The following is a 10,881-nucleotide window of genomic DNA, read 5'->3' on the forward strand; positions in this document are numbered from 1 at the left end:
GGATGAGGCTTCTATCAGAATTCTCGCCAGCCTCCAGTAGATATAAAACCCCAAAGAGACATTATGCTTTCCTTTTTCCAAGTGTGGTATTCAATGTAAATGTCTGGTCCAGACCAGAAAATAAATGATGCATATCTAGACATTTCATCCTTGAGGTGAATGATCTGTTGGATTAAAGAAGAAGACCCGAGAGTGAACTGAGGCTCTCAGGAAAACTTTCCAGTTTGTGGAACAATCCCAAGCCAATTTATAGAATGCTGGAGGCTAAAATTCAGGAAAATATCCCAGCCCTTTTGTCATCCAACTCACACCATCACTCTATTCGCCAGTCATATTTTACATTGATAGATGTGGGGTTTGTATTATTGTGATTTCTGCAGATCTTTAAAAGGGCTACATTAGGGAGAATATTTCTCTCTGAAGCTGGAGCCTAAATGCTTTAGATCAAAATACACACTTTCCTGTCAAAAAAGGAAATATAGTGAGGAGCTGACTTTTTTAAAGAGTCATGCTGAGGAAGGGAGAAGAATACTTTTTGCATGTATCTGTGTGGTAAGAGGGAGGAAATTTAGTGCAGAAATCTGCTCAGATTAGCCTAAAATCGAGTTTCTAGATGAAATTTGCTGCTTACCTCTGTTGTTATTACACGATCCTATGGTCAATGATTGACGAAAGAGTCACTGTCTTTTTTAAGCTATTCAGTGCTAGGAGTTACAAGTGGAATTTCACCTCTCCTGTGTGTGTGTGCGTGTGTGTGTGTGCGCGCGCCCCTGATGACCAGCTTAAAGGACAAGACGGTATAGATCAACCCAAGCTGATGCTGGTCTAATAACACACTCATGTACATGACATTAGGCTCCAAAAGTTTTCAAAGGCACCCTCTGACTCTGTTGCCAGATACTATATTTACAAGAAGAGCTGGCCTCCAGTCCAGATTGCCTGTACACTGAGTGGTGAGGGGTGCACATCTTTCCAGAGAAGAAGGAACATTTTTGGTGCCTTCTCTTCCCACCATCTCCCAAGTAGAGAAAGGAAAAGTGGATTACAGTGCTCACAAGCTTGGGAAGCCACTCAACAAACCACAACTTCTGGGAAAGAAGGTATAGAGCTTTAAGTTACAGAATCCTCTGAATGTGAACCAAAGAACTGAGCTTGGAATTTGGGGACTGCGAAAATATCTGTGTAGGAGCCTCAAATTGTGAATGCTGCTGGGACATCTGAGAGACACAAACAGGGCCCTTCCCTTCCACTCTGTATCCCTCACCCAACCTCACTGGCTTTCCCTTTACAGGAGAAGACACATACACACTATAAAACAAAAATGAAAAAGCAGTTTTACCTTCCTTTCACCACACACACAAAACCCTTGTTTTTCTCATTTTGTTTTCCATGTTGACACTTTGTTACCCGTAAGCATTTTTAAAAGCAGAGGTCAAGTGGGGGGCAGGGGGAAATGGGTGAAGGTGGTCAAAAGGTAGAAAACATCTGGGGATGTAATGTACAGCCTGGGGACTATGGTTAACAATACTGTATTGTGTATTTAAGAGTTAGTAAGAGAGTAGATCTTAAAAGTTTTCATCATAAGGAAGAAAAATTGTAACTGTGTGAGGTGATGAATATTAACTAGATTTATTGTGGTGATCACTTTGCAATATATATGTATATCAAATCATTATGTTGTACACCTTACACTTACACAATATTATTTGTCAATTATATCTTAATGAAACTGGGGAAATTGTTAAAATAAAAGCAGTGGTGTATGAGGTCACTTGCCCTTACTTTTTGTTTTTAAATCGTGACCCCCTTTAACTGTAATGACTGATTGGCAGGCTCAATCAGATGCTTAGGGCTGGTTAATGTCATAAAGTTTTTGAGCCATGATGAAAGATAACTCTTACTCTCCCTTGCTTGAGCTGTAGAGTGTTTCATCAGCTTCTCCACCGTGCTAACTCTTAGGAAAAACATTCCTGTTGTGCATACATGGAACTAAACCAAACCAACCAGGATAAAGGACACCTAAGTAAGGTGCCCTCCACCCACTTCTCGCTCACTCCCAGTTTTGCAGGGCCAGTTGCAACTGGTGGCCAGCTGGAATCCTGGGTGGAAGTAAATTAACTGGAAACTCGAGTCACTGCTGCAGTCCCCTGGAATAAAGGAACGAATGCCAGTGCAGCATGGCCCCAGAGCCCACCTCTGGCTACTGCCCACACAACTCAGAGCACTTCTGTGCTCAGGCTGGCAATCACGCAGACTCTGTCTGCCTTCTGCGTATTTGCCTGTATGATGGAGGCCAGGCCACAAACTTTCACACTTCTCCGATGCTCTAAACATAAGGAGCTCAGAGAGAATGCTTCCTAAAGGAACTAAAAGAGGTGTCTTCCCACATACCTAACTCGGGATAAATATTATAACCCTATTTACTTCTTGAGAAAAAGCTTCAATCTTAGTTCCAAGTTTCTATGAGTGATATGACTATATTACTACTACTACTGGTATAGTAGTAGTTTTTATTATTATATTTCAGGAATAGCATTTCTAATTATCTTGTGGATTTTTGCTTTCTTAGGAAGAAGGAATAAATAAAAAGTTGCTTGGCTTTTCAAGACAGAAGAGGGGTGGTAAAGGTAAAAATAAGTAAATAAAGTAGATAAGAGACTCATTTATTGCAAAATAACAAATAATAAAGTGGTGCTTTAAGATAACAGACTTGCCCCACACCCAGGTTCTTTCATAAAGAAAAAGATGAGGGAGGAAGGGAGGGAGGGAGGGAAGGGAAAAGAAAGATCTTATTATTTAGGATTTAAATTATATCACCCCAGCACAGCAAAGCCTCTTTTGAAATAGCTGCCTCTTTGTAGGACACACACCTTAGTCTTGCTAAGAACACAGAAATTCAGAAGTTTAAAACTTACTGGGAACTTCACAAACTAGAGAAAAGAAATAAGGCAGATTTGCATCCTTTTTTCCATTAAACCATGCCATCAGGAATGTATTCTACAATAATTTCCTTCAGGCAATTTCATTCCCAGTTTTCACTGTTTTTTATTTTCAAGGGAACAAAACAGACCCACACTTTCTTTACCTAACACTAGCCTGAAGAATCTATTGAATTATATTGATTTTTCTCCCTTTGAACACAAGCTCATTAACCTGAAACACTAAGGGGATAACTATATTTCACTGAGCCTATAACTGAGTGTCTGAAAATAAAAAGATTCCAAGACAGTGATACAGCTCTCTCCCTGGGATTCCCAATTTTTTTTTTTTTTTTTTTTTTTGGCAAAATCAGCTGCAGAAGCTGTGACATTGCTTCCTTAATCCTAGAGAGTTTCACATCAGTTATAAGCAGCTTTCTTTAAATGTATCCTTCTTTATTGTAATGTTTAGCAAAATCCGGTTTCCCAGCTTTCCACCAACTTCTGTATTCTTACAGGCTACTGGGGAGAAAATGTTAGCATCCAACAGTCGTGCGGCGCTGACAGCAGGTTCCGCTGCCTCCTCTCAGCTAAGTGAGCTAGGGCTGAATTGAGAAGCTATCTTGGATGTATGGAAATGAGGTCTCCTCCAAAACCCCCGGGGACTTCCTAGCAAAGGAAAAAGCCATCAGGAAAAAATTAGACAACACAGACAGCAGAGGCAGCCTGCTAGACAAGTCTCTCCAAGAAGCCCAATGAGTGGGGCTGCATTTATCTTCCCAAGCCAGGAGATGTGACCCCACTCTTCCAAAATAATAATCATGTAACAGCTATTTTACCCAAGAAACCAATATAAAGTGCTTGTGGTTTTGACTTTTATTTGAGATCTCTGATGAGATCAAATGATCTATACCCTTTCATTCAAGGCAACAGACGTCTTCAACTGTTTTTTAATTTGATTTATCCTTTGAAACAGAAAGTGCATTACATTTAACTGGTCTTGCAAAGGGGGTTTTCTTCTCTTTACAAACCGAATTCCTTATATAAATTAATAAAAGTTAAAGATGCTAATATATCACCGTTAGCTTAAAAAAGAAAACAATTTACATAGTCTATAGTATTCTTATGATACAAAACACTTCAAATTCAATTACAGCAACTAAATGGATTTTTATGTTTCTGACCCAGAGCAGTTGTAACAATTCCCACCATCTACTTTAACACGCATTTTTATCAGAAAGGAGTTAAATTAAATACAAGCTATTGTAGCCCCTCCCTCCCCAACACCTTCTTTAAATCACTAATAAATAGCAACAAACGACTGTGCAATTTCGGAGAGAAACAGAGAGGCAGGTCTGAGGCCCGTCCTGGTTCCAAGTGTTCTACTTCAAGTGCTGGAGGCGGGAGCCGGGTGCAGAGCCAGGGGTGGTCCGGGAAGAGCGAGAGGGATGAAGGGGAAATGGGATTGATCAAATCCAAACCCAGGAGGGGAGCGGGCGAGAGAGGATGAGAGCATTCTTTACTACGCTTCTCCAGTTAAGCAAAGGGGAACGTGGTTTGAATAGCTCTTAAAAGGGGAAGGGGTCGCAGAAAGAAGGAGGTCCATCTTTTTACACCAAATTCAAAAAAGCATTTTACATTTTAAATATTCACAATAGAGTAACTTCTAGTCAGTGAGACTCACGATTTATTTACAAAGAGCCTTCAACAGGCCACTTTAGTCGGCACAGCAGTTTGTGCGGGAGAAACATCCCTCTTCCCATCTGTGGCGGCCGGCCGCCCGCCCGGGTGGCTCCGAGGTCCCCCGCGCGGTGGGTGTCGACGGGTTCAGAGGCCTTCTCAGCGCCCCCGCCCTGGCCAGCGGCCGCAAGACAGGGGCGGGGGCGCGGGGGGGGACATGGGAGGGGGGACGCGACTAGGACACCGAGCGGGGCGGTAGGGTGGCCCAGCTGCGGCGTCTGTTGCGTTAGTCTTGCGGTGTATTTCCTGCCCTTCTCTGCCTTCTCATCATCCTCCGAGCCTCTCTCCCCCGCCCCGCTCAACTTCTAGGTTAAAAAAATAGATATGTACATCTTAGAAAATAGCAAAGGGCCCCCGGCAGGCGGGGCCGTGTCCTCCGGGCCCCGAGGAGCGGGAAGACGGGATGCGCGGTCCCCGCGGCCGCCGCGGAGTGACCGGAGGCCGGGCGGGCGGCGGGCGCTCAGGACGAGCTCTCGTTCTCGGACGCGTGCAGCAGGAGGCCGCCGCCGCCGCTGCCGGACTTGTGCTTCTTCAGCAGCTGCGTGATTTTCTCGTCGTCCGAGTTGGGGTCCAGGGGCTTGTTATAGTCGTCGTCCTCCTCCTCGTTCTCTGAGGCCCCTTTCAGCCGCTCGGTTTCCGAGTCCTGCTTCTTCTTGGCCGTGGCCATCTCGGCTGCGTGCTTCTTCCTCCACTTGGTCCGGCGGTTCTGGAACCAAACCTGGGGGTCGAGAAAGCGGAGAAGAGGGGAGACAGGGGCGGAAGGAATTTAAGGTGAGCAGAGCCAGGCAATGCCTTCTCTCCCGCATCCCGCAGTCGCTCCTGCGGGCCCCTGACGTCTTGACACCCTCCCTCAGAGTCCTCCCAGGTCTGGGCCGTTGAAGTCGGTCTCCACTGCCCCAGCTTCCTCCGAGTATCAGGCACCAACAAACTGACTGCCGTTGCCATAGTGATGGTAACACAAGAGTATTGAGGTTGTCAGTGAGTGATTTCTCAGAAAAGAAAAAAACTTGGAAACTTAAAATGAGTTTCCCTAAAAGAGTTCGCTTGCCTACTTTCTCGTTTGAAGTAGAAAACTTTTCCCTTTCGTAAAGTTGCCTCATAATGACTGCGATTCTATTCGTTTTTAACTTTCTTAGATTAAGGTATTTCAAGCAATCTGAAGTGTACTGGCTTTTTAGTGTGATTTGTGGGAGAAGACACAGCATTTACCCCAATTACCTCTGTTCTTTTCACTTTGGGGTATTTGTCTGTTTCACTTATTTCAGGTCTGAATACACACAAATATGGTAGGTAAACACTCCCCTCCCCATTTACACTTGTAATGTATGATGTAAAGTTTTAAAAAAAAAATCTGCTAAAACAGAAACCTCAAATCAGTAATAATAACCAACATAAATGCATGAAAATATTTAATATTTGAAAATATTTAAAAGTTGAAATCATCATAGTAGTTTGTGTGTCTTTCTCTGTCTCTCTGGTTTAATGTTTTTCATAAAACCGAAGTCAAAGTAAGAATTTTCATCAGTTATTTTTCTTAAGTGAAATTTTGCCAGTTACATTACTTCCCACTATTAGCATGCCTAATCTTTCACATATTATTTTAATATTGTCCCTCCCTAAGAGATTCATTTTTATACAAATATTTTAAACCTATTCATGATGTTTGACATCGTGTTTCATACATATATTTTAACCTAAAGCATCAGCAATAGCAACCAATTTCCCAAACATATTGAATCATCCTCTCTTTATGCTTCTCATCCATTTTCTCATCCGTTATGTATTTATCTAGAGAATCAGAATTGTTAAGAAAGTGATTTTTAGTTTCTTTATACAGCTATAATAATTCACTTCTAGCCACGCCGACATATTTATGGTGACAAATGAAGACCTCCAGATTACTGTGGTAGGCTCTGTACCAACCACTGCAAAAATAATTTTAACTGTGATGGTACTCTAATGGTAACATACAAAATCACTCCTGAAATGCATTTTATGGTGCTTATCTGTGGGGAAATACTCTCTGACCAGCAGATATGGCTAACGTTATCCCTACTTAATTTTAAAAGCAACAATATAACTAATGGAAACAGACTTAAACACACACACACACCAAAAAATATATATATACATACATATATATAATATAATGAAAAAGAGGAACAAAAGAGAATACCAGAAATATAGGAAACCAATCCCTTTATATTTCAGGGAAAGATTTCTCCAATTTGATTCCCTGGAAATACACCGTACAACTCAATTATAAGGTAAGTGACATTTTAATTATAATTTGTTGTCATAAACAGTAAAACATCTTACATCTATTGATAAACTTATATTTCATAATACAGTAATAATCTTGTCATTTCATTTGGAAAAGTACTATTCCAAAGTGGCTGCCTCAGGTAAGCTAAAAGCAGATGCATCCATGCTAAGTGGTTAGATCTTGTGGATTTATTGGGGTTTTTTTAACCTGCAAGTTAATACAGTAGCACTATAATGCTGATCTACATTAGGGAATTATATAACTAGTGGAGACTGAGTTGACAAACAAAAGCTTGAATATCCTTACAAGTAGAATACATAGAAGCTATCTAACTGGCCTCGTCTATTCTCAGGGCTGATATTTCCGTAATGCTTTTATTCTCTAATAATGGCGAGTTCCCCCAGCACATGCTGCTATCTAGATGAACCTAATTTCAAAGGCGGAGGCTTGATTCCTTTTGTTCATCAACAGTTTGCCGGCCCGAGAGATCCCAGAGCTTTGTAACCTCCCCCTCCACCCCCTTCGCTGATCTCATCGCTCCCCTTGCTTCTCGTACTGCACCCTCGGGCGGCTGTTTGTTAGTTTGGTGTGTGTGTGTGTGTGTGTGCGCACACGCGCGCGCATGACGTACATGGGAGAGCTCTCCCTCGAGGTTTGCAAGGTCCACTCACCTTGACCTGACTCTCCGTCATCCCCAACGAATAGGCCAAGCGAGCCCTCTCGGGCCCCGCCAAGTATTTCGTTTGTTCGAAAGTCTTCTCCAGGGCGAAGATTTGCTGGCCCGAGAACGTGGGTCTCGTGTGTTTTCTCTTCCCATCTTTGTCCAACAAAATGGATCCTTGATCTACGAGAACAGATTAAAAAAAGAAAGGAAGGGGGGAAACAACCAGTTACGAGCGGCTCCGCTGAGAAGAGACGAACTCCAGAAACAACGTTGTGGTGGGAAAGGCAAGTGTATTCCGCGGCGGGCACGAGAAGTGCCGTGGTGCTTGCAGTCCCACTGCGCTTCTCGCTTTGCCTTCTTACACCCACCTGTTTTTTAAAAGCGCGTGTGTTTGGAGCCGCAGTAAATAACCTTCTGCCCAACGACGTCCAACAGAGGGAGCGCACTGCTGAAGTTTGCCGAGGCCCAATCTCTAGGCCCAGTAAATTAAGGCATGTGGGTACGGGGGGGGGAGGGGTGTGGGAAAGTCCCCTCTCACCGCCTCGTCTAGTTGGGGCTCGTTCGGTCCCGGGGCCTTTGCGTGGGGGTGACTAGTTTTGTTCCTTGACCGCTTTCCTAACCTGTGCCCGCGCAACAAAGAGCGCCTTGTTTTTGGAACACAAGAGAGTTAAATCGCCCCCGCGTCGAACGCCGCTGCGGCCGAGGGGGAGGGGACGCCGCCTTTGTTGGCGGTCCCTACGTGGCCATCCAAACGAATACAATAACGTCTCCCCGACAGCCGCCCCCGCCCCGGCCGCCCCAGTCCCGAGGCTTCCGAAGGGAGCCTCCGCTTCGCTCCCCCAGCTTCCCTCAGTTACTGCCGCTCAGCCACACGAAAGAGATCAGGAGACAGAAGAAACTTCGGGGACTCGGTCAAAAGCAAAGAACAGAGCGAGAAAAGGACAGGGGACTGGCCCCTAAATGCCACCTGGGAGTATGGGAGCTTCCGCGGCGCTCTGGCCAACTACCTATAAGATTAGGGGGATCCTGGGGTAACTCAGTTTCGAGCAAGATCTTTGCGGGATGTTGCATTTTCCCCCGTCTTTGTCCTGTTACCTCGTTCTTCCTCCGGTTCTTTCTCTTATCAGGATGTTGAGAGCCACGATGCCCCTCAATATGTCCGGGGCCGAGGCAGGTGGAAAAGCGAGGGCCCAGAGGTGGGGAGCGGCCTGCTTGCCCTCCTCCACGGGCCGCGGACCTCTCTTCAGTGGGCTCACCTGGGCTGAGCGTACTCGGGGGACGAGGGGGGCGGTGGTGAGGGCGACGAGGTGAGGTGGGGACACCCTGGACCGAGATGTACATGCAAACACATGCGTTCGGCTCAGGGCTGTGGAGGGCTCGTCGCTGCCGGTCCCCACCGGTTCGTAGAGAGGAGGCCAGTCAGGCTGGCGAAGGTCGAGTGGGACTTCGGCATGGGACACTGGAAAGCTGGGGTGCGGGCTGGAGCACAGTAGCCTCTCCTGCCCTCCCCACCTCTTTAACCCAGGACGGACATGCGGTTCTGGCCGGGCTGTTCCGGGAGCAGCCAGGGCCTCGGATGAGACACGCCCCGCACCACATTGTGTTCCGTGGAGACGCATGCACACCCGTTCCGCAAGGCGTGCCCAAGGCTTGGGGAGAGGGGGGCGCTTGGACGCAACCATGGAGCTCAGGACAGCGAGAGTTCCTCGCTGAACGCCCTGGCCCAACCTAACTCGTGCGATTCTGGCGCTGCCAAACTACTCGGCAGGCAAGAGGGTGGACTCGGCATGCACACCAGGGGCCATGACCTGAGAGCGGGCAGAACAAGCACAACTGGGCGCAGTCAATTGTACTCACGAGGAGTGCAGGCCAGGCGTGCGTCCCTCCAGGGCGGGCTCTGCATCACTCCTGGCCAGAAGATAGGCGTCCGGCCGGGCAGCTCGGCTAGCGGCTTGGGGTACCGACCCACGGCGGCCACGGCCGCGGCGCTGGGGCTGAAGTAGAGCCCGGGCGGCGGCGGTGGCGGGCTCAGGCTGCTGAAACGGGGCAGGCCGGCCAGCAGCCCCGCTGGGGTTGAGGCGGCGGCGGCAGCAGCCGCAGCTGCGGCCGCGGCGGCCGAAGCGGAGGAAGCGGAGGTGGACGAGGAAGAGGAGGAGGAACCGGAGGGCGAGGCGGAGGGCAGGGCTGCCCCTGAGGCCACGGGCATGGAAGGCCGGCTCAGGATGTCGTTGATGCCATGTGGGGTGGCGGCCGAGAGTTGCTGCGGGGGGCTGCCCAGGGATGAGAGCCCCCCCGCGGCCGGGGGCTTCAGGCTGCCTGGGTTGTGGGAGCCCAAAGGCGGGGAGGGTGATGACGAGGAGGACGAGGAGGACGAGGAGGAGGGGGGGCCGGCGGGCAGCGCGGGGTACGCGGCGGGGTACAGCGGGGTCTTCATTTCTGCCATGCTGTGCAGGGCGGCCAGGGGCGGGCTGCTGAGCAGGAACGCGCTCTGCCGGGTGCCCTCCATCGCCCCCACAGCTAACATCCCACGATCAGGCCGGAGCCCGCAGCCACGCAGCGGGAGCGCCGGCCGGTGCCCCCGGAGGGGCTCAGGAGAGCTAGAAGCGCCGAGGGCGCGAGCGAGGAGTCGCTCCGCACACCAGGAGGCGACCTGCCAACTGGGCCAAGAATGCAGCCGCTGAGAGTTGCTCTCGTAACTGCGCAGCAGAAATGTCCAAACACACCAGTCGAGAGGCGGTGGCTCGCCGAGACCAGCGAGGGTCCAGGTGGTTTGGGCTGTCTTTTCCCTCTTAGAGTCCCGGATTCAATCCCGGGCTCTTCTCTCTTCCTCACTTTTTCCTCGCCGCTCAAAGTGCGCTACTTCTCATATTCTCCCTCTTGGAAATAAGGAAAACAAAACCCCAGCCGGCCCCAGAGAGCTTGTAACAAAGTTAAGAGTCACCGAATCTCCGCTTTGATGTGGGAGAGTGGGGGCTGGCTCTTTTTCTTTGGGGAGGTTCAAAGGACGCCGGGTTCCGCCCGATGAGCTCGTCCGATCTTACTTGGATGCCCTGCTCTTCAGGCCACGAGGTTGATTCGCACTCAGCGCTCGGAGCGCGAAGGGAGAGAGAGCATCCAGCCCGCGGGAGGATTTGGCCTCTGGGCGGGCTTCCTCCGCCAGCGCTGCCCGAGGCTTCTGTGCCAGAAAGGGCAGTGCCACCAATCCCTGCGGCTCCCGGATTCGGCGCGCCGACCTGCCTTCCCCTCTGGGCCACGGGGCACTAGAGTTGCAATATTGAAAAGAAAAAGGGCGA

General features: G+C 48.5%; 1 protein-coding gene across 1 annotated transcript; it reads right to left on the reverse strand.

Annotated features, from left to right (window-relative positions):
* Window positions 1-3,968: 3,968 nt before the first annotated feature.
* Window positions 3,969-10,583, reverse strand: NKX6-1 (NK6 homeobox 1). The gene is made up of 3 exons (XM_030878102.3): window positions 9,446-10,583; window positions 7,596-7,768; window positions 3,969-5,376 (listed from the first exon to the last, which is right to left on the reverse strand). Exons 1-3 carry the CDS (start codon window positions 10,110-10,112, stop codon window positions 5,119-5,121), a joined length of 1,098 nt encoding a protein of 365 aa, XP_030733962.1. The 5' UTR covers window positions 10,113-10,583; the 3' UTR covers window positions 3,969-5,118.
* Window positions 10,584-10,881: the final 298 nt, after the last annotated feature.

This window comes from Globicephala melas, chromosome 5 (genome assembly GCF_963455315.2).
Source record: "Globicephala melas chromosome 5, mGloMel1.2, whole genome shotgun sequence".
NCBI lineage: Eukaryota > Metazoa > Chordata > Mammalia > Artiodactyla > Delphinidae > Globicephala > Globicephala melas.

Excerpts from the sequence above, each read along its gene's own strand:
- NKX6-1 (XM_030878102.3), bottom strand. The coding sequence starts at position 10,112 with ATGTTAGCTGTGGGGGCGATGGAGGGCACCCGGCAGAGCGCGTTCCTG. Across the intron at positions 7,769-9,445 it reads ACGCCTGGCCTGCACTCCTC|ATCAAGGATCCATTTTGTTG; the intron begins GTGAGTACAATT and ends CTGTTCTCGTAG. Across the intron at positions 5,377-7,595 it reads TGACGGAGAGTCAGGTCAAG|GTTTGGTTCCAGAACCGCCG; the intron begins GTGAGTGGACCT and ends CTCGACCCCCAG.